Consider the following 24,744-nt stretch of genomic DNA (forward strand, 5'->3'; position numbering starts at 1 on the left):
CACACACATGTTTCATATTTAAAATTATTTTTCTTAGTTACGTTGAGGTTAACTGTCATTTAGATTACTTGGGAGAAATTGATGAATTAAATGTCCTAGTTCTGCTTAATATGCTTCCTGTTCGTCCTGAGGACCTTTTTTGTTAACTGACTTGCAGATACATTAGTGGAAATTTTTTTGGTGAAGGCAGATGGCTTTCTCAGAAAGTCTATGGTATGAAGGCCACAGTTACTATGGACGTCGAAATAAACTAGAATTTACAGACAAACAATCCCCAGATAGAATTGTTTCGGTAAAACTTAGGTTTGAACGAGGTGGTTTTTCCCTGGATATATTTCTTGCCTATACAGATTGTCACTTTTGGTCATACTGCTCGCAAGGCAGAGGTGAGGCAGCGTCTGATGAGTTGTTTTCGACTAGGGCACAGCAGCTACATTGAAACTTTATATGTTCACATATGTGATGTAATAAAAAGGTGGGGAAAATATTAGTAATAAAACAAGTTGGAATACCGGAAGCTGGACGGAGGAGAAATTTTCTATTCATGTTTTCCCGTTCGCATATATCTCCAATTAAAAATATTCCTTGACGTATGACATTTCCAAACTCCAACAATTTGATAATAACATATGTATTTCCAAATTCCAACTCCGCCGTTCATATGAACTCACTTTATATAACGATGACTTCGTACATTTCTTAGAGTGCGGTAGATTCACGTGAAATATACAATTTTGACCTTCTATAACTTTGGTAATAAGTTGGATTTTTGTCAAACTTTCCAAAATTGTGCGTTATATTATTACTTGCCGTACCAAATTTTGTACTTCAAGGATGAACTTAAGAGGGGTTTCGGGTAATTTTCTAAAATTACCCGAAATTCTAATTGGTAATATACTATTAGGCCTACAAATAAGTTCTGTCGGTTTTCACAATAGATGGCGTAGCTTGTTTTTTATTCCATTGATCCACATTTCCAAACATTCATCGGAAAGCTACTGTCAGTAGGCACAAACGTCAGTATAAATTACTTAATTAAAGTGTAAACAACAATACTTTTTTCATCAACGAAAATGGCCAATTTTGTACCAAATAATGTGTTTTTGCGGGGAGTTCTACTTCATTATTTCAATATGAAGAAACAAGCAACCGAAAGTCATCGCATTTTGGTGGAAGTTTATGGTGACCATGCTCTATCTGAACGAATGTGACAGAGGTGGTTTGGACGGTTTAAAAGTGGCAATTTTGACTTGGAAGACGAAGAGCACGCCGGACGGCCAACAATTTTTGAAGATGAAGAATTAGAGGCATTGCTCGACCAAGATCCATCGCAAACGGAAGAAGAACTTGGAAAAACACTTGGAGCCACTCAGCAAGCCATTTCCAACCGTTTAAAAGCAACGGGAATGACCCGAAAGGTCGGAAATTGGGTTCCGTACGAACTGAACCCAAGAGACGTCGAACGCCGTTTTTTCACGTGCGAACATCTGCTCCAACGACAAGAAAGGAAGGGTTTTCTGCATCAAATAGTTACTGGCGATGAAAAGTGGATCCATTACGATAATCCCAAGCGTCGGGTAACGTGGGGATACCCCGGCCATGCCTCATCATCGACGACCAAAGCGAATATTCATGGTGAGAAGATCATGCCGTGTATAGGGTGGGACCAGCTCGGTGTGGTATACTATGAGCTGCTAAAACCGAACGAAACGGTCACGGGAAAACTCTACCGACGTCAAATGATGCGTTTGAGCCGCGAACTCAAGAAAAAACAGCCGCAATACCAGCAAAGGCATGATAAGGTTATTTTGCAACATGACAATGCTCGTCCACATGTTGCATAGCGCGTTAAAACATATCTAGAAACGTTGAAATGGGAAGTCCTACCCCACCCGCTGTACTCTCCAGACATTGCTCCTTCTGATTACCATTTGTTCCGGTCGATGCAGCATGGTTTGGCTGACCAGTACTTCTCCAATTACGACGAACTCAAAAAATGGCTCCATGAGTGTTTAGCGGCCAAGCAGGCCAATTTTTGGCGCGATGGTATCTATGAACTGTCTGAAAGATGGAAGAAAGTTGTGGCTAGCGATGGGCAATACTTTGAACAATGAATGTATAACCAATTTTTCACAATAAAACTTCAAATTTACAGAAAAAACCGACAGAAGGACTGGATAAAGATAGAAACGTGATTTTTTCACTATATGTTTATTGATATCCCTAGTATATATGATAAATTCAGCTTGATATCGTAGCTAGTTTTTGGAATACGTGTCAATTTATGGACCCATCTCCATCTGGAGGGCGCTGTGTTCATCTGAGGAAAAAAAACTAAAGGGCATTTTAATGTGGACAATATTCCACGGTCCGCAAACTAGGATAATTAGAAAATATTAAAAGGTAAATTTTTGGTGGGCTTTTAAATTTAATTTTTTGAATTTTGGTGCTTTTTTACGGCTTTTTTTATGAATAAAAAAAAACTACCCGTCCAATTGCAATTATCCTACTTTGCGGACCGTAGAAATATGTATTAAAGAAGTCGTGAAAATTTCAGAGAATTCGGTTGGATAGATTTTGAGCTATGGTGGCAGCCGATTTTCAAGATGCAGTTTCGAGAAAAACGCATTTGAAAATTTAAATGTGATTATCAACAGTATAATTTTAACTCACTATTAATCTGCTATACCTGATCCATAGAGAGCACCCTCCGCTTCTTCAAAAAAGTCTTATAAACCCGATTGTTGCTCTCTGGTTCCAATTCTGGCTCTTTTAGCGAGGTTAGTCGATCGTCGTTCGGACCGCCAAATTCGCGCTTCATTACAGCGGTCGACATAAACCTGACATATGTGACCAATTTGACATCCCATTGCCACTAGGATTTTGAGAATGCCATTGAATCCTTCATTGAAAATAATTACAGCCAGAAAAGTGGCTATTTCTACGACCTTGGCCCCAGAATGTAGGTGTTTAGGAGCGAAAATCCAGATCAATGCATTTAACGACTCATTGTTATTCCGGGTCTCTGCTCCTAAACATCTGTTCAAGAGATCATCTCGTGACAAATCTTCGTAGATTGATTTGATGACTGTTTGAACTTCTTCAGCCAAGGGTGCCTTCTCGTGGTGGAAACTATCCAGTTCTCCTTTAGCTTCCGCTTTGCGCCATTTGCATCAACTGTCCTCGCCTGCTGGAGAAAGTTGCCCAAATTTCTTGCTTCATTCCTTCTATTGAATTTGCGTGTTGCCCAAATTTCTTGCTTCATTCCTTCTATCGAATTTACGTGTCGACGAATAGCTAGCCCAAAAAATATAGTGAGGTCGTTATCAGTAAGTTTTCCAGCCCCTTTTCCACCAATGCCTTTGTGATTCTTCTTTGCATTTCTAGGCCGCGTTCTCATTCTTTTCTCGACATGTCCTATGCATTCCTTTTTTACTACTACGTATATTTTATTATTTGCAGAAATTTGCAGACATACCGGAGAAAACTCCAGCAAAATCCAATATACAATATACAAAACTTGTCGCAATTGGAACATCCATGTTCATGCTTGCTAAACGTTTCTTTGCTGATGTTGATGCGAAGTCCTTTTTCTTCTCTGATAAGTATCGATTCCCATGAAATACTCATCTTTTAGTGCGGGCATGACGTTGAATGTTAAAGCGATCTCCCTTCGTACGATCCATTTAAAAAAATCACTGAACACACAAACAGCACAATACTTACAACAAAATATAACTGAGTATAACTTGAAAGCCTTTCAGTGCTCACTCTAGACTGGATTATCCTTTTTATTCCAAACAGCAAATAAGTTTAGACAATTGATTGGTTTTCCACCTTTTTATATTTATACCTGTGTGCGAATTTATAAGGCTCAGGTAAAAAACTAACAGGTAAAAAAAGATTCGATGCTCTTTCTCATCGAGTACTCTAGCCGCGGCTGCAAACTCGTTACCTGTTTAACCCTGTAATTTCTGAACGACTCGGAATATCGGAAAATCCCTTTGCCCACATATTCTCCACTATATATAGATACAATTCATGCAAAAAAAAATCGATTTCTCCAACCCGACACACGGGATGACCCCCTTAAGTTGTTGGCAGCAAATTTCCTGAGAAGTCTTCAAAAAAAGTCGTTTTGTGGTGACGGCTGTAACTTATGATGTAAAATAAAAGAGAATCACAAACTTAAAAAACTAAAGCGTGACCTCATGAATTATAAAGGAAAACTGTCTACCAAATTTCGAAAGGAATAGATTGTAAACTACAGACGTCACCGGCCTTGAGAACTTAGTGTGTGGGAAAATCGCTTTATAGTTCAACATATCGGGCGGCAGATCCGTTAATTTGGCCAGAATCGCTCTGAAAATTTGGCACAACATTCTAGAGATGTTTTACATTCAATAAAAAAAGTTTTCAAAATATGGCGAAAAAAAAATATTCAAGACCATATCCCCTTTAAGCAGGTATCGGAATTGGATGTAGATAGACAGGCAGACATCGAATCGGTTCAAATAAGGTTTTGTTTCACACAAAACCCTAAAAGCCATCATGAAGTGCTATTTAAAAATTTATTTAAAGTAAATATCTACAGATATGTAGTGAAAACAGGTTTTTTTTATAAAATAATGAAAACATAGTTATCCATGGATACATTTGTCTATCTTATTAGTATTCTGACTTTAATCTTTCATTCTAAAATAATCATTTATTTTTTATGAAAAGGGATGTTGGATGACTGCATTTGTATGTTTGCAATCATTCGTACTCCAATGATAGTCCTGTGAGTTAAAAAAAACTCCTTATCTTCTCCGTGCTCTCCATTGTTTGAAATAGAGACACTCGCTTCGGTTGTGATCCTCGATTCTTCATTTCATCATCTTCTTCCACATCTTCTTTCCGTCCTGTTAAATTGTCCCATTAAATTATATTTTTCCTTTTTCAAAAATTTATTTTTGACATTTTTTATATTTATTTTACATAAAAGAAAGTAATAGAAAATAAAATAACATACGCAGCATGCCTAAAGAAAACATAATTATTTTATTGGTATTTATTAAAACTGTGCTATTTGCACTAGACTGCTTAACGATTTCCAAGTGTAATTCCAATCTATTTGAAGGGAAAAACACGATGAGACCAGAGCACGGATTAATCATAAATTTCAAATGACGTCGTTATGAATTGAACTTTTATTTAAACAATCAAACTTAATTTACGTCGTTGTTCTGGGCTGGAGGCAGAAGAGAACGATTTGTCTTCATGTGTTTCTTTCTGCCCCTAACTCATGGCACACTATCTCCGCTAGTCCTCCACTCCCGTGGCGAGCTCTACAAAGTGGAAAGTTCCGCGCCATCTCCCAACTCATGGCACACTATCTCCGCTAGTCCTCCACTCCCGTGGCGAGCTCTACAAAGTGGAAAGTTCCGCGCCATCTATTTGTTCGCATTCGCAACATTCGAAATAAATTTCGAATGCTGCGAATCCTGCCGCGCCACAAAACATTAAAAAAAATCACCCATAATTTACTTTCATTCTTCTTCATTTTTCTGCTTCACCTAAATCTGGATGCACATTCTGCTTAGATGTAGATTTCAGCTCTTCATAGAATCGTCTAAATGATGAACTTATGTAAGGTAGGAGATCTAACATATCTTTCTTTTTTCTGCCGCTATCTGATTGATGGCTCTAATTTTTGTAGCCTGCCCTTTTCCAAAAAACTTACTGTTTTAAAATTAACATTTACATCGAGCGTTGACTTGTGGTAAAGAACACTGCGGCTATCTTCGTTATAGTTAAGCCATCTTACATCTTATGCATAATGCCTTTTTCATTATCTTTTTTTTCTATTAACTAAAACTGTTTTTAAAAGGGACGAGTTGGAACTCTCCATCTCTCTAACAATAAATTTCTTTTTCTTTCCAGTGTCCCACATTAATTAGGCCCAATCATGGGAATGTTGAAAATTTTTCAAATGAAGCTGCTTGCGATCCTCACTTCGACGTTTTTCGATATTCTTCGTGAAGCACCGTGATGGTCAAGTGAGGGGATATAAACTTCTTAGAGCAATCCCGTCTAGAATAGTGGCTCTCATAGGCAGGAATTTTATTCAGAAATTTTTCAGCGTCCTTAGTGCGTAAATAATTGTATCTTGATTTAGTTCGGTAGTGAACCTTATCATTTTTCATTATTCCTTGATAGAGAGGTTGCCAAATCGACGCTGTATTTGAGGGGGGGGGGGGGGGGGGGGATTACTATCAGTTAGGCATTTTTTAACTCTACATCTCAGTGAGTAAACGGATGGTCCAAAAATAATAAAATCATACGGTTTTATTTCTACATTTTCTTATCCAAGTGCTGCAGTTATTGTATAAATATCTGTGTCATCTAAGCTTGAATATTGTATTTCCAGACGATATCAATTACGTTTACATTGATCCCTCAAAAACAGCGAGGTTTCTTCCCTTTTTCTACGATTATTAACAGAATCGTTAATAGTTTCTTGGAAATCCCCACTCCCGAACAGGTATTACTCTTTTAAAGTCATGGTTTTATCTATCAAAGCTCTGCATGGTCGCAGTTGTAGATGTTTCATTCGTCGCAGTCCTTAATTAAATCTTTCAGTCTTACTGACCAGTAACTCATCGCCTCCTCAGAAACACTCCCGGCTTGTCCACAAATTGATCGATATTTGATTTTATTGCGCATTCTAAACTTTTCGAGCCAACCATTTTCAAATGCGACCTCTGGGGCTGTTTTTTTTTGAGCAATCCATTTATGGGAATCTTACTGGATCTTGCGCGAACGAAGCATTCCAAAATGCATTTGTCAATTTTCGACTTCTTCTTATAGAAATCTTACTGGATTACTGGATCTAGCACAAACGAACCCTTCCAAAGCACATTTGTCAATTTCCGACATCTTCCCTGATTCTAACAAATTCTTTATTGTGATGTTTTTTGCCGCCTCCGATCATAATTTAAAAAATTCGTCCTGTTTTTTAACGTATCCGAAACTTGTGTTTTACCGATCCCTAACTTTTCCGTGAATGGCCGAATTGAAGGCCTTGTACGATCGTACTCTTCAATAAAAATTTTTTCTCTCCCGAATTCAGCCTTTTACGTGACGTTATCACTGTGTCCAGAAGGACAGAACTGACCTGAGATTCCGAAATTTTAGCTAACATCCGATGTTCTTTTGCTGTAATTTTTTTTAATGAAAAACTTCGATTCAGCTTGTGTTTAGAATTTATTCCACCATTCCAAGTCGAGAAAATTATATCAGCCAAGTGACCGCCGCCAGAGTTGATGACCATACGGACCCATTTTATGACATTTCCATCACCCTTGCCAGAACTTCGGGCGACAGAATCTCGCATCCGGGCGAATATCCTCCTTAAGTCTGAGGATTGTTGACGTAAACCCAAAACTTCAAAAAACCACATAAAATGAAGTCTGAAATGGTTAAATGGGGTGATCTGGCCGGCCAGTGTAAGTCATCAAAATGAGAGATTAAGCGATCCGGAAATGCTTCCTTCAGAATATCAGTTGTGCCTCAAGCAGTGTGCGCCGTTGCAGCGTCCTGTTGGAACCGCGTGTTCTCCAGTCCCAATTCATCCAATTGAGGAAGAAAAAATCGGTACTCATGGCTAAGTGCGCCGTCCACTGTCGTTGTTTTGCCGGAGCTTTCTTAAAGGAGATGGCCCGATGACTCTAGCGTAAACAGCATACCACGCAGTCACTTTGAGCGGATGTAATGACTCTTCATGGATAGTGCCCCTGAAACGATTATTTTGTTTATTCACGTAACCGCCAAGTTGGAAATTAGTCTCATCGCTCATGATAATTTTCGATGAAAAATCGTCCTCCTCTTCGTTGAGATTCAGGAGGGCTTGAGCGTAGGTAAGACGCGTTTGGCGGGCAGCTAACAGCTGATGCATTGTATTCCGCGTTCTGGCGGAGGAAACCGATTCATGGCTTGTCGATTTGTATTCTGTGTTTTTTTACTTCACAAATGTCAAAACCGAATTGACAATTCGCGCCATTTGCAAAAGTTGTAGCATTTTCCAATAGAGTAATTAATTTTGCCCCAACTGCCCCAACTTCCAAAAAAAACTCGGCTCCTTCTATCCGTTGATGACATGATGAGTATTTCTGTTGTCCACGTCCGTTATTCCGCGTGTCCGCTAAATAGACGAATTTTTGTGTTAAAAAACAAATCTCTAGGCCCGTGCAATAGGGGTGTCCAATAGGAGAGGTTTCACTGTATTTATCTTTTTATACGAAGATACTGCACGAGGAGGTAATAGTCACTATTGTGGCTTCGTTTTTAAGTGGAGGCTTGAAAGGCACGAATCTCATTGATTTTTGATAGGCTTGAATGCTGTTGTCTACTGTTGCCCCCTTCGATGAAAACATGTGTTACTTGCTACGCAAACAATCTGATCAACAAATTTTCAGTAATGTGCATGGTTAAGGCGAATTGTGGAGGATTTTGATGCATAATCAAAGGTATTTCGTTAACATTGAAAATAGACCTCAGAACAATCGACAGAGAGCGAGACGGGGATGAGGCAAGTATATTAATGGGGAAATCCACCTTTAAAGGCAACCAGTTAACCATTCAAATAAAGTAAGACTTCTGAATTACTGCCCGTTTTCCTTCTCTTTTCGAAAACAAACCCTCTAGTGAACCATTCCTGTGTTAGTCGCATTATAGCATTATATAGTAGTAAATACTCCCATCAAAAAATTGTTGGAGCCCTTCTTAAACAAGCCACGTTTCAGGTATAAAGATTTTGTGTTCATCTTGTGTGAGAAATACCCTATTCATGTTTTCCCATTCGCTTATACTTCCCATTCAAAATATTTCTTGATATACATATGTATTTCCAAATTCCAACTCCACCGTTCATATGAGTTCGATGATGATGATGATGACGTCATACACGTCTTAGAGTGTGACAAATTCACGTAAAATATACAATTTTGACCTTCTTTAATTTTGTTAATAATAGTTGAATTTTTATCAAACTTTTTAAGATTATGCATTACATTATTACTTATTAACATACCAAATTTTGTACTTATAGCATGCAATTAAGGGGGTTTCGGGTATATTTCTAAAATATGGTAATGTACTATTATTAACTTTATTTAAGCAGATATCGGAATGGGATGTATTTTGAGGCCTAGATTTCATATGGATGCACCATTGTAATTTTTTTCAGATTTTTCAGTTGTATAGGTCCTGAGAACAAGACCTGTTACGCTTTTTGGGGTACATAGCTTCCCATTCAAACTCAATAGAAAATGACGCCACTCGCTGTATGTAAAGAGATTCACCAAATTTCTTGACAATTGGTTTAGCCATTTCCGAGTAAATCAGGTGTGACAGACAGACATCGAATCGATTCTAATAAGGTTCTCTTTCACACAAACCCTTAAAAAAAAACCTTGATTTTCATAAATATCTAAATATTTTATTAAGTTGTAAGTATCCTCGACAGATGGAGGATTTTAATCTAAGCAGGTGCAGCTTGTCACGATTGTAGTTTAAACGCTTAGTGCTCAAACCAAGAAAAAGTAAATTATGAGCTGAAATTTCTTTCAACCCATCAGATTTATTAATTTACAACTGAATCCAAAATATTTGCTTTCAGCCATTTTACACAATAGAAATTCTCCTGAGCATCTTTTTGATAAATAGTCGTGCATATATCTTCATACTCCAGAATTGCGAGTCTGTATATGCCTCGCGTTCCTATTCTGTCGCAATTTATAGTTAATTTTAAAATTTGCAAGATTGCCTGCTTCCGTTTTTTCGCTCGTAGTTTATCCCCTATTAGATTCATTCACACTATGTAATGTGGCTCAAATAACTTACGACAAATAACCACCAGGCAAGTATGCGACATCTTTTAAATTGAATTTAATTTTTCATTCCAATCAAATTGACTATGATCTCCTCCATAAAGTTCAGCGATCTTTTCTGCTCGGTGTAATCAACACCGTCACAATGCTCTAATGGTGCAACGCTAACGCGATATTTGTTTGTGCTCTCGGAAAGTGTTGTAATTGAACAGGGAGGGACCGAAAGCGGGAATATTTTCTTGTTGAGTTTCATTTTATAAAAGTAGCAACAGAAACTTAAATAAAGCTACGTTGGCTAGTAGACCTTGAAGTTTAGTTCCATCTCGGATAATAGCTTATCTTTTATATCATAGATTATAATGACTCACGGCTTTAGCCAAGTGACCTTTTGTTATCTCATTTCTTACCATTACGTCGAATATTACATTTTTCAAACGTCTTGGGTGTACATCATTGCACAAATATCAGTGAAAATTGCAGACATAGAGCGCTGGATCCCCAAACAGACATTAGAGGAATGCGGCGCTGATAACACATTTTCTTAAATACCCAATTTCTATAAAACCACAACAAAAGCCCCGATTCAGATTGAATCAACGACAACGACTTCAATAGCAGAAGTGGGACTACCCTTTTGAAACTTGAACGTTAGGTCACTGACTAACATTGATGGCAGGCGGGCGACCTCACACAATCTTTACCAAGGGGAAATATTCACGCAAAAAGGAACTGGAAGTCGCTCTCATAACATGGTAGACAATGTACTGTCATTCTCAGTTTTGCCAATTCCGAGCTCCAACAAATTGTATTTCATTTCTTTGTCGTTCTGAGAGGACTTGAAGACTTCTTTACAGCTGTTGTTTATCATCAAGGCTGCTCCTTTAATTTCAACATTAGGTTTACCTAGTCTCCCATGGGTCGTGACTTTGGCACTGAGCACGACCTTATTTATATCCTAAGTTATCTTTCGTGGATTTCACAATGGAGGTTGTGGAAGTTATTCCCAATCCGTTACAACATGTAAGCGCTTTCGACTTGATAGTCCGATATCGTTTGAAACTTAATCATTCTTGATCCACACCCGTTATATCAGAGAATAATGTCTGTCTGATATAATGGTCGTTACGGTTGAAGTATATTATTACCTCCACGCCTTCCCTCAATAACACATCGTTCAATAAGTCCCGGGACTAGCGTAGAGATGGCGCTAATAATGCCATTTATATACCATGGTTCAGAAGTACCAACCTTCAGATAAGATGTGTCAAAATTTGATGTAATTCGAAACATAACCAAGAAAGCTATGGTGGTTCAAGTAACGCTACCTTTGCAATCGTGAAAAAAAATGGACCAAAACGAGTTTCGTGTGTTGATAAAACATTGTTTTCTAATGAGAAAAAACACTGTTCAAGCTCAGCAATGGCTTGAAAAATGTTATCCGGACTCTACTCCGTCGAAAACAACCATTTGTCGGTGGTATCCTGACTTGAAACGCGGTCGTGCTGATACAAATGATGCGGAACGTTCGGGTCGGCCAAATGAGGCAGTAACTCCCGAAAACACCAAGCAAGTATTGAAAATCGTGATGGGTGACCGCAAAATGATAGTGCTCGAGATAGCTAAGATGGTGAACATATCAACTGGTAGTGCATTTACTATTTTGCACCAAAAATTGGCTATGAAAAAGGTTTTTTCCAAATGGGTGCCGCGTTTGCTCACAATGGAACAAAAGCAACAACGTATCAATGATTCGGAGAGCTGTTTGCCACTGTTTACTTGCAATAAACAGGATTTTTTGCTTCGATATGTGACAGCGGACGAAACATGGATTCACCATTTCACTCCGGAGTCAAGTCGGCAGTCAGCTGAATGGCGTACGACCGGTGAAAGCCGTCCGAAGCGTGCAAAAACACAACAGTCGGCCACCAAAGTGATGGCGTCCGTATTCTGGAATGCGAATGGTATAATTTTCATTGACTACCTCGAAAAAGGAAAAACCATCAATAGCGACTAGTACATAGTGTTATTGGATCGTTTGAAGGCCGAAATAGCGAAAAAACGCCCACACATGAAGAAGAAGAAAGTCATCTTTCATCAAGACAACGCCCCGTGCCACAAGTCAATCAAAACGATGACCAAATTCAACGAATTAGGCTTCCAACTGCTTCCTCATCCCCCGTACTCGCCGGATCAGGCCCCCAGCGACTACTGGCTCTTTGCGGATCTCAAAAAGATGCTCCAGGGAAAAAGATTTGGCTCAAATGAGGAGGTGATCGCTGCTACTGAGGCTCATTTCGAGCTCTACAAACATGGCATTGAAAAGTTAGAGAAGCGTTGGAATGATTGTATTACCCTTGAAGGAGATTATGTTGATGAATAATAAAGAATTTTGCCGATAAAATGTTGTTTTCATAGTTAGTCCCGGGACTTATTGAACGATGTGTTACATATTGAATAGCTCTAATGAATATTTCTGGATAAGCTTAGTTTTCGTTGTAAGAAATGAGTAGTTGCTAATAAAAACCCTTTGTATTGAGAAGTAGCAGTTCCAAGTTCACGAAATGGACGGCGATTTAGTTTTTCTCGCACCTCAATCCCAAACGCTTTAGAAACGTAGATAGAAAACACACGCTCTATCAATTTTTTTTTTCGTATTATAGCATATTCCCCAGCAGTATCCAAGACAAAATGTTGAAATTATTCGCAGTTTATTGGAAGTTCAATGATCTTTTTCAAGGTTCTCCATACTTCCTCCCACAAATCGTTGAATATCGAGCTGCACTTGGCCACAAATGCCTCGATTCCAGAAATAAACGACATGATAACACAAACCATAGTTGTTACCGGCTTGTAGAATTCACCAGCAACAAGAACTTGGTGATGACCTACTTTTCACATCACAGTATTCATAAGGTCAATATTTTGACAAAGTAGGGACAGCCATACCTAAACTGAAGCTAAACAGAGTACATGGAATCGAAGTTCTGCAACAAAGCGGGACTGAAGGTCCTGGGGGTTTAACATGGTTACCTGCCATATAGGCATAATCTTCAGGCACGGATTGATTTGGAGACCACAATCGGGTCCCCGCCGTGACTTGCACAGCAGTACTAGTTTGTACTGAGTCCAGGCATAGCATTCATACCAGTGGATGCGAAATAAGGGGTACGCGCACGGGTTGTTCAGCGCAACTCCACACCATCATGAAACTCCCACAAGGGGGGCCAACCGCGAATAACCCGGCCGAGAGTACATCCTCCAAGGATTCTCCTGGCACATATGCTCTCAGAAGGCCATTTTGGTTCCCTTGGTATCAGATAACTCCCGGTGAAGCTTTGTGGCAAGAGCCACTTCAGACGAGTCCCTTGCACACTTGGGTCTCCCCACTCCTCAACCGATTGATTGGAGTCAGCTCGATAACAAGGCGGGACTGAACGGACTCAGACGAGTCCATATACTAATAGCTAAGACATGGACAAAACGGACGATTTGCCAGAGAGAGAGAGTACATTGTGCCAAACAAGGTGAATGTCTAAGATTTAAAAACTAAGGATATCCTTGTTTTTGCAGGTGGTGAAAAATTCCGACAAAAATTATTAAAAAATAATTGGATTTTTTTGATGTGAATATTTTTGATCAAAGAAGTTCCAGAGAAAAGCGTATACCAACTCTTCCTAAGTCCAAGTTTATGATAACATTAGTCGTATATATTTTTTTTCTTCATATTGGAATGTGTAAAATAATCTAACTCAGTTACCTGAAGGTCGGAGTTAGAGCAGGCGCATGCGATAATCGCACCCACTAAAAACTATCCTGGTCTCTTCAGTCCCAGTTCCACGGGGCGACCATTTAGACATCACTTCGCAGAGTGGGTTTGCCTTTAGGCATTCAAGCTTCTACTACTTTCAGCTTTCCTCCTCCCTAACTTCCTTCAGCAGCTCGTTTTTCTCTTTTGACCTCAACATCTCCGGGCTCACTCTTCTTTTCAGCGCTCGATTCAAATTCCTGTTCTCATTATGCCACCGCAGTCAGGACAGTTCGGTGCATCATCCAACCCACAACAATGCATCTACCCGCCCCCCTCCCCCTTTTTTCCGCTCAAGTCATACCCTAATATTTGGAACGAGCCTGTGCCTCCAATGACTCTTCAAGAAGATTGCCTGGTGAACATTGTGAGTGTAGCCCTCACTAGCTTGCTAAGCCACTCTTCTGACTAAAACAGCGCTCGCGAATGTCAGCCTCCATTCGCAAATACCACGTCTAGCTCCGCTTACACTTCGACCGCTGCTCTGCTATGATTTTGAATCAATGTCATCTCGGGTCCAGAACTAGTGCGTTCGGCATCTGCTCATACTTGGCAATGGTGAAACTGGTTGCAGCATAGCAACTACATATATGCAAGGTGCGTCCCTAAGGTTTGAAGACTACACTTCCAAAACAATTTTTAAAGATGGAAAAAAAATTGAAGGGATATGTTTTTTTCAAAATAATCTCCGTTAACACGAATACATTCATTGGTGCGATATTGTAGCTTATCCATCGGTTTCTTAAACTCGGAAACTGGAAACGCTTTGAACTTGGCCGTTACAGATTTTTGGATGTCCTCAATTGCTGCATTCCTTCATCTCCAATTCCAACCTTGGAAAGTAGTCTGGGGGATTCAAATCCGGAGAGTAGACGGAATGGTTCAACTAAGTTACACCTTTTTTAACCAGAAACTGCTGAACAACAGTGGCCGTATGCAACCGGGAATTATCGTGGAGAAGGAAAAAGTTATGGTCTTTCCATAATTGTGGCCTCACACGTGTGATACGTTTGCACAAACGGTCCAAAACTTGTTTGTAAAACTCGGCATTGACAGTCTGATCCTTCGGAACAAATTCGTGGTGAATGGTCCCTTTCCTATAAAAAAAATGATGATTATCTTCACTTTTGACTTTTGAAACTGATATTTTTTTAGGCCGGTCTGTTCAGACCACACCATTCTGCGCTCTGGCGCTTCATTTCCGGATCATATGCGAAGCACAAACTCTCGTCACCTGTTATTATCGAATCCAAAAAATTTGGATCATTTCTAGCAAATCTTCGGCGTGAGCCGAGTTTTTAGGCTCATTGGTCGGCCACTCCTCTCTTCGTCTTCCATATTCTCTCTACCGTCAGTAAAGGCAGCATACCAACGAAATGTTACACGAGAGAGAGCTGATTAACCATACATTTTTTCGTATCAGTTTGTAAGTTTTGGTAGGGTTGAACTCGGCTTTACAGCAAAATTTAATCATGGCACTTTCCTCTGGATTTTTCTCCATTTTTTTAATGACACAATAAAAAAGCATACGCTACAGAATACACACAGTTACTAACACTAAAATGATCGGTTTAAATTGAAACTGGGCGTGTAGGAAGGGTAAGGTTCATCAAAAAGCTTCAGTAAATTTCACTGCACCGTTTTTTTGAAGTGTAGTCTCAAAATTTATGGGACGCCAGGCACCTGCTGCAATCTACGATATGCTGGTGGTCCACACGCTTCTACCCTTTGCACAGTGGTCAATTAGAGTTAACTCCACAGTCCTTGCTAATATTGTCTTCTGCCACTCACATCCTCCATTACTTCAATGTGTCATTTGAACTGGTACATGCCTTCGCAATGTAACCAAAGCCAAGGAATCTGCAGCACCCCTTCAGTGCCACCTGCTTCCTAGGCTGACACATAACCCAGCCTATTCTTACTTTCCTTGCTGTCAACGGTTTGAGCATTGTCTCTACTGGTGGGCTAACACTGGGCTCTCTTTTGCGTTTTGATCTCTCCTTTTCGAGGTACCAGCAGGAATCCAAAATTTTCTTTCAGAAATTATGGTCATGTGGGGTGTCAAATGAAAGGGCTCAATTAGTAATTTTCGAAACTGATGATATTTTTGATACCGGGTGAAACATAGGGGAGTGAGGGCTCAAAATATGTGCCCCAGAAAGTGTAACAGGTCTCGTTCACATCCTGCACCTTCTTGAAGGTCAACTTGAAGCCTTTTATCATAACCCTTATATTTTCGGCGTTCCTTGATGCAGCTCCATGATATTGTTACCCAATGGGATGAAGGCCACTCCTGGTCACTACGTATTTTATCGATCAGGTAGTTAGGCGTCAAAGTTTCCCTTTGCGTATCCTCCTGCTACAGACTCCCTGCTGGACGTAGCACTTTTAATGGTGAGGGGCTATGCGATGTAACATTTGAAGCAGCAGTAGTCAAGCTTCCCCTACTAAAGGACTGCGGTCGTTGAATGTCGGTAGCGATAGCGTCGAAATCACCGGTACCTTAACCTTTCCTCTCTTCTTCTTCCCCATGTTCGGTTTTGTTTCTTCTGAACTGGTTTCTAAATTATCAAAAGAATTATTATTAATTATTAACGATATGTATGTATTCAAAATTGAAAATGTCCCTGGATATGACACTACGTATTCGTCGACCTAGAACAAAAGAAGAAGAAGTTATAAGGGATCATTACCGCAGATTTCAGATTTATTTATTGAGCAAAGAAAAGAAATACATGTGCTGTACAAAGGAATAATAACTTTAAAACTCAAGCATGACTAATTAAGTATGTAACGCTAACCTACGGAGATATCCGGCCTAGCATTGCGTTTAGCGAGATTTTTTATCAGCAGGTTAGGGTGGGACAGTCACTTTTTCAATCTGACGCGCGACAGCTTGATCATGTGCGGAATTATGGGGCAAACTCCGGAAAGGTCGTACAGAAGAGAGTTTTGGTGGAATTTTAGGTTTGGCCTTCTGTATTTGGCCGTGCATTTTCTGAGTATCGTCCTTTCAAAGCGTTGGAAGGCTTCTGCTACGTTCGGAGACATGGTAGCCCATGCTGGGAAACCGTAGGTCAGGGTTGGACGAATGAGAGTCTTGTATAAAAGGGTTTTGGTCGCAGGGTACAGGGCCCGGGATGAGAGGAGGTTTTTTTAAGGCAGCTGAGGCCTTAGAGGCCTTGGCGATAGCAGATCTGACGTGGGGGTTGGATTTGAGTTTGTTGTTGAGGGAGATTCCCAGGTATTTGATAATCAATTTCGGCTTGAGAGTGTGGTTAGCAATGCGTAACTGCAGGTTTTTGCTTTCTGGAACTGTGCGCCAGTGGCACTTCCCACTGGGGTTTCTGAAGCAAATAACCTCAGACTTAAGGGAATTAACGGTGAGGGCCCACCGCGGGCATCTGGGAGAAAAGGGGCAAAGGTAAGAACCTTCCAAGCTCAGCCTTTTATCGCTGACAGCATTGGCGACCACCGAGTTCCAGATGAGGTCCGCTGGCGATTTTGCTCTGAATAAGTGGCTGAAATAGTCTGCACAGGCGGATATTTTTTCCTCGGGGGAGTGACACTGGAGGTTGCCTATTTTTATCTTGGTTTGGTGGAAGTTAGTATATTTTTTCTTTCTTCCGGTCAATCGATTAATTACTGAGAAAACTTGTGGGCCGGGTTTGAGGGATTTGAGGAGTTTCTTGTAGGCCGCATTCAGTTCGGACCGAATAGCTCCGTTGATTTTGTTGGATAGGTCTTTGATGATCTCGGAGAGGAGACGGTAGTCAGCGTTGCATCTGTTCCGTGACCGGTGAAATAAACGTTTCCTGCGCTGCAGTAGACTGTTTCTATCGCGGACTAGGAGGAAGGTTGAGGGGGAAAGGCACCCGTATCTGTAGTACCCAGGTTCTTTAACTGGGGCGTGTTTGTCGATTGTTGATTCGAAGGCAGAGTTCACTTTCCGGATGTATGTATCTAACTCAGCATTAGAGTGTATGCGCGATTTGTCCAGGGGAAGACCCAGCATGCTGTCTAAGTCGCGTTGGAATTCGTCTCAGTTTGTTTGATTGAAAGATCTGCGTTTGTGCGAATGGTGGAGTGAAGGGAGACTTTGCTGTAGATGTAGAGAGAGGCTGAGGGCGTGATGTTCCGAGTGTGCTGCTAGAGAAGGATCATTACCGCACTTGAAATCAATTCAATTCATGAAAAGCGTCAATTACAAGGTGCAGTAAAAGTAGTCTTGAAAAACATAACTTTGACTTTCAGATAGTACTTGAACTTGGGCGAGAAGGCTGGGTATCATAAAAGAATTTGCTGACTAACTATTGATTTCAAATTTATCCCTCGCAATAGAAAAGCTAACCCCATGTATACGAACAAATATGCATTTGTGAAACACGGAGCCATCGAGTTGAATTACGAAGTGAAAGGTGCAAGAAGTTTTGCAATTTACTCTATAAATAGCAATTATCACTTAATTGGGTCAAGTGCAAACGAGTTAACACTGTAACTCGGAGTGTTCTAGGTATTTTTCCAATTAGTGATGTCCTATGTGATTAGCATCCTTCCCTAACGACGGTGCGATGCTGCGTAGATTGTAGGAGGAATCTATATTTGTAAATTGAATATATGAAGCTAAATCCGCTTTATATGTGCAAGGGATGGATTTCGATTGGTTTGTGATGCATGGGTTGGAAGCGATGTTTTATGGAAGCTTTTAGCAGGTCCTGCCTAGGAATTCCTTTATGTTTTCAAAACAAATGACCGTGATTGCCATGAGATAAAACTAACAAACATTTTCTGCTTTTCAGATCGTTCAACAACAAAGTCGAAAACATTTGATCCAGTTTGGAATGAGCAATTTATACATGATATTTTTAATGCCAAAAATTTAGGTCTTACAGTATTTCACGATTGTGCATTGCCGCCTGACGATTTTGTGGCGAATTGCACAATAGCGCTCGAAGATGTTATGCACCAGGATAATGCGTTACAAGACTTATGGGTAAGTCAGTTAAGTTTAAGTTTTTTATTCATCATAGTGACTTACGCTAATACATGATTGATTAGTTCTAGCTTAAATATTAAGCTTAACTAACTTAGCTTAACTTAACCTACCAGGCAGGGAGAATCAAATAGGGAAAGGATGGCAGGTTTAAGAGCTTCGCTCACTATTTGGCAGGGCCTTAGGAAGTTGGCCAATGGGAAGTGCTACCCTGTTGGTAGAGTTGCCGGATTAGTGGATTTGGATGATTCTCCGTTCTTTCGAAGAACCGTTCCACCAAGTTGAGAACGAATTCTCGAAGAGGTTGTTCCTTGGCGCGCCGATATACTTCGGCGTTTTTTTCCAACCTTCTTGGTTTTCCAATTATAGGAAAGACCAGTGCAGTACCTTAATATCCGGCGTTCGAATGCCTCACATTTGGACATGGTTCGGGTGGAGCAAGTGATCCACGTGGGCGCTCCATAGCAGATAATGGGTCTGATCAGGGTCTTGTAGAGAGTCAGTTTGGCCTTGGTGCTGAGTCCTACCTTCTTTCGAAGAAGGAAGTAGATCCTACTTAATGCACCGCGTGCCTTACCAATAGCGAGCTCAAGATGTGGCTTGAACTTAAGGAGTTCGTGAAGTTTAACTCCTAAGTACTTAATGGTCTGGGAATTGCTCACTATAGTGTTTCCGATCTTCATTTTCAAGCGTTTAGCTTTTCTATGGATTCCTCTAGAACCTAGGTATCTAGCTTTCCTCCGGAAGGTGCAGAATTGCGTTTTGGCCTCATTAATCTTAATGCTCCATGCCAGGTAATATTTGCCGAGGTCTTTCAAGTATCTCTCGACCGCTTTGGCTGTCCTGTTGGGGTGGAGACTTGAAGCGAAGATGAGAGGATCATCGGCATATTGAATAAGTTCGGTGCCGGTCTCGACAGTTGGGACGTCAGCCGTGAAGATATTATAAAATGTAGGTCCAGAAATGGATCCTTGCGGTACTCCCGATGTTACCGACAAGAGATCGGAGAATTCGTTCCCCACGCTGACGTAGAAATACCTATCTTCGAAGAAGCTTAGTGCAATTCTAATGATCGGAATTGGGAACTCAAGATCTATCAGTTTGTAGATTAGTCCGTTTACCCATACGGAGTCAAAGGACTTTTCTGAGTCTAATGCACATGCTACGGTCGGTTTATTATTGACGTTAAGTCTTGCTACGACGATGTCGTGAAGGTAGCTAAGTGTATGTTGAGTTCCGTGCTTGCTGCGGAACCCGAACTGATGGTTCAGTATAATCTCTTTGAGATTGCAATATTGGACTAGCCCGATTGTCCATGCTCTCTCAAAGAGTTTGCCTAAATTGGATAATAATAAAACGGGTCTAAAGTTTTTAGGCTCAGTAGAGCCGCCTTTTTTCCGGATTGCAATTAGCTTAGCTACTTTCCAGGTGGTGGGAAAGTAGCCATTATTTATGCAGTTATTAAATACTGCCAGCAAAAATTTGATGGAGACTCGGGGGAGTTGCCTAATTACGTAATTAGGAATTTCGTCAGGTCCGGCTGATTTTTTACCGTTTAGGTTTGAGGTCAAGGCAGTGAGTTTTGATAAACTCAGGAATTGTTGCGAATCCGTTGGTTTTACCGAGGAGTTCGTTTGGGAGAATGTGACTAATTTATTTGAATGCCTAGAGACAAAGTCGGCGATAGTTGTTTCAACCATCGACACTAGGGAGGGGTATTGAGCTGAGACTCAAATGATTCCGCAAGGACTTGCGCCTTTCTGGCGTCTCCGCAGATTGGTTCCTTGTTCCTGGTAAGAACGAAATTACCGGACTTATTTTTCCTCGCTAGCCTATTTATATGTTGAAACATATATGGCCCGGGCTTAATGTCTGTGAGATTACGGGTTAATTCTTTATTGCGGAATTGCGCCACCATTTCCCAGATAATTGTACTCAGGCAATTAATCCGGGAGAGCAATGCTTTGTATTCAGCATTAACTTTATTTCCATTTTTATGGAAGTTGCGCTTGAGGTTCCTGCGCCAAATCTGTTTGACCTTCATATGTAGCATGATATCATGCGGGAATTTGTTGTATACAAACTCATCAACTTTGATCAGCCTGGTATTTCTGCGTGTAGCAGTATTGATGGCGTCCGTGGCCAAAATGATTGCTTCGTCGATTTCTTTGTCCGACAGATTGCGATCTGTAGCGAGTTTCTTCAAGTTCAGCCTTGGTGCTAAATCTGACTTGAATTTGTCCCAATCAGTATGGGCGAATGACCTGATGGTTACCTTAACTCGCTTCTGCAGTTGTGAAGTTGAGGCCATTTTGTGTTCAACTGCAAAATGGTCGGACATGCCTGGCAAGGTTTTACAGGAAGTTACCTGAAAACTTTGCTTGGTTTCATCAGACAGCAGGAAAAAGTCAATGATGGATTGACTAGCGGGTCTTGTCGGCGAATCCGGCGAGACCACCTCAAGGTTGGCTGGCGTGAAAGGGTCGTGGATCCAGTTATACAGGGTTTTCCCATTTAAATTTTCTGCCTTATCGCCACAGGATTTGTGCCGTGAGTTAAAGTCGCCACCGAAGATAAGATATTTTTATTTTAACTGGAGATCGCCCAAGACTTAAGTCATGGCCCAGTTGCTCACGTGGGGAATTGTATTTGAAATAGACGGAAACTACCAAAATCCGTTTATTATCGATAGTTTTAACTATTGCCGCTGCAGCGGAACAGACTACTAAACCCTCGATGACGACTTCCTCAAAATGGTAGTCTTTTTTGACTAGAAGGGCAGCGCCCGTGTTGCTGTTATGCCGAATAGTGGTATATTCGGTGAAATTGACATTATGTCTGTGGTTTAGGTGGGTCTCCGAAACGCAAAATATGTCTGCTTTCAGAGTATCAACCAACGCTTGGGCAGTGGCACGTTGGGCGTGTGAGACCAGGGACGCGGAGTTAAATGTGACTATATTTAACTCCATAAGTTCATCAGTAATTGGACTGCGGCAATCTGCCGCTGCTCATTCGTTTGGGCGGAAGCGAGGCTTTCGACCAAGTTCTTGAAGGCCAGTTTGTTGCCTTGTGGAGCTTGAGGTGCAGCTCTAGGAAGAGTATTCCTAGCTGCTTGGGCGTACGATACACCTGGCCGGGACAATCTTTGTGACATCTGTGTCATCGTTTGCTTGGTCCTCGCTGTTTCAGCATTTTTTCTCGCCCTGCCAGCTTCCCTTCTGGCAACCATATCTTTGTATGCCGGGCATCCGCGGTAGTTGGCAGGATGTCCGGTCTGGCCGCAATTGCAGCAATGCGGCGCCTCCGCCGATGGTGTGGGGCATTCCCCGCGAACGTGTTTCTTTGCGCACTTCACGCACCTGTGCACAATCGAACAGTTAAGGGCGATGTGGCCGAAATTCTGGCAGTTGTAGCACTGCCACTTCTTCGATTGGCTTGACTTTCTCAAGCGAAATGTTCTGGTGAAGTATATATTTAATTTTCAGTACTTCACTGAGCTCTTGGGAGGGCTCGAAGATGGCTATGAATAGTCCCGATTGTGACCTCATCGGGAGCGCCGGGTCCTGGCTGTGCAGAAGCTTGTCTGCTCGCGTGACTAAGTTGGCCACAGTTTTCAATTCTAATTGGGTAAGTCATAGTTTTTTGTGACTTTGTACAATTCTTGTAACTATTTTACGCGCAATTCCCAGAACGAAAACGGGGGTATATGCACATACTACTCTTCTTAAAACAGGCTTACTTCTTCATATCTTGATAAGACAAGAATGTTTTGTTTTAGTCGGCTACCATGATAAAAAAAAAGTAAAAAGTAAAGGAAATAAACACGATAAAAATGTATGCACTACGTAACTCCACGGACGTCATGCGCGAGATAAATTCGAGATGATTAACAGCATCATTTTCCCATACAGTTGCAGCTTAAAGTTGAGCACATTTGGTTTCAACACACATAAATATCTCGCAATTTTCAGAATTCTGTTTGAAGGGAATTCCGCCAACTTTTGACCAATCCGATAATTTTCCAGCAGAATTATGTAGACCGCAAAGATATGGATCTTCTCTTGTTTAAAATTAAAAGAGCGGGTTTTTGGTGCCAAATCTTAATAGAACTCTAATTCTTGGACAGTTTAGATACATTTCATATTAAGCGTCTTCTAAAGCGTAGCTCTCTGAACATTCCCAAAATTGAACAATTCCAGAGAAAGATTCAAAAGCATTTAATTACAAAATATACTCAAGCACTGTATCTTAAAATTTCGCTAGTGTATATTGCGCGCTTCACTTAATCATTGAAATTTTATATTATATTTCTTCATTTTCTTTACAAATATTTACTTTCTTCTCGTCTTCTCAACAGGTTGATTTGGAACCCCAAGGAAAAATTCACGTTATCATAGAATTAAAATCTCAAGGTACGTATTATTACTGAGATTATGCGGTCTATTCGACTACATGCTGTCACATGTGCTTGTATATCAAATAAATGTTAAAATTAGCTGCATTGGACAAGGTCTATGTAAAGAAACGTTTTGTTGCAGGGAATGGTTTATTTGTTCTAGTGTTATATAATATTCAAAAAGTGAAAGAGTTTCAGCCAGTTCCCGATGAATTCAAAGAACTAAAAAACAATATTCAGCTCATCTTGTCCTTATCGGGAAATTAAGTTCATGCCCTGGTTTAATAGTTACTGAATTTGTAATCAGTAGCAGCAGCAAGTTGGTATATTTATTCTTTCCAATTTAGTTAGTATTCAGCAAGTATTGGCTGATTCTCTAAAACACTGGCCGTTCATTATCGTTCTTCAAATAAATACCGACTTAGCTGCGTCATGAGTATCTGATGTGATTCACGTACCACACTGGAGTTATTATGAAAATTGATTCTCTCGTGTAGTGTTCCGAAAGTTTATTTGCAGACAATTTCACCATACGCTACCCATCATCTAAATAACCAAACTTCTCTTGGCAAGGCTCTTCAACCCTCGAGTAGTCGCTAAAATCCATACTGTTCCTTCAGCAGGGGTGCTCTAAAGTGGCGAGGAGGCAAAGGGAGCAGCACTGGGAAACGCTGTATTCACTATGGTTTGCTGATCCTGATGTAGTAGGCGGATGTCCTGAGGCCTCGCACAACAGCTAATAACAGACTGACACAAGGCTCTTGGTAAAGTCGTCAAGTGCTAGATTAATGTGTTATTACGCTTTAAATGTTGGGTTAATTTAGTCCTGTGAACACAAATCAAGCTTTGGTACGGACATGCTAGACCAATGGCGCAATTTAGTTGAGGGAAATATGAGGGTTCGCGGAAGACAGGGTAGTTTTGACAAGTCTTGGATATCACAGTGTATGACCACCAATACACGTGCGGTATCCAAGCATGCCGCAACGACCTCCAGTTATTTAAGGACGGCATGGACAGTTGGAGCTTGCAGTGCGTTCCGAATCCAACAGATCTCAAAAGGAATTGAACAGCTATTGCGCCGGTTTAGGAGAAATCTATAATAAACGGATAACTTGGGCGCACTGGTCCAGGCATGTTTTGTATACGCTCAACGGTGGAGTTGGACTCGAGGTGGCTGTGGTGTTAAACAACTCGACCTACTAGAGTTGCACCTTCATTGAGGCTCTTGTAAGGGCGCACCCTTCGAGAAATCTTTCATCTGGCTTGCCAGAAAAACGCCGTCCCTTCGGAGGGGAAGTTTGGCCGAAAAGCTTAGACATTCACAAGGCACGCACACAAGGATCCTGTTCCTTTGGAACTATTTGCCACAATGACCCCAACCATTCCGTTTATGTCCTGTTTTTTCCACTGTGTAATCGAAGATGGTGGTGAATAAAAAGGACGTAGTTTCCACCGTCAATATGAAAACCTTTCCTAGTTCGGCGAGAATCGTTTTTCACAAACCATGTCATCCAACCGTCTCCATAGAAATTCCATATTCAGATCAAGACTCTGTTATAGCCAAACTAAATTCCGAAATGGTCCTTCCACCTTTTTTGTTTGTTCTGCTAGTACCTTCTGCACAATTTCGCACCGTTCTTTGGGACTTTTATCTTGTTGCAAAATAAATCCTTCG

The 24,744-nt window shown here is 40.7% G+C and overlaps 1 protein-coding gene across 3 annotated transcripts in view; it reads left to right on the top strand.

The window, feature by feature from the left end:
- The window catches only part of LOC119659172 (protein kinase C), an 80,878-nt gene that overhangs the window by 36,589 nt on the left and 19,545 nt on the right, over window positions 1–24,744 (top strand). For 2 of the 3 annotated variants that reach the window (XM_038067126.1, XM_038067127.1), the window contains 2 exons: window positions 18,477–18,670; window positions 23,028–23,082. In XM_038067126.1, the coding sequence (XP_037923054.1) occupies window positions 18,477–18,670; window positions 23,028–23,082 (249 nt within the window). Of the gene's footprint in view, window positions 1–18,476; window positions 18,671–23,027; window positions 23,083–24,744 lie in introns of those variants that run through there. The other variant, XM_038067128.1, reaches the window with a different exon arrangement.

This window comes from Hermetia illucens, chromosome 6 (assembly GCF_905115235.1).
Source record: "Hermetia illucens chromosome 6, iHerIll2.2.curated.20191125, whole genome shotgun sequence".
NCBI classification, from domain to species: Eukaryota; Metazoa; Arthropoda; class Insecta; order Diptera; family Stratiomyidae; genus Hermetia; species Hermetia illucens.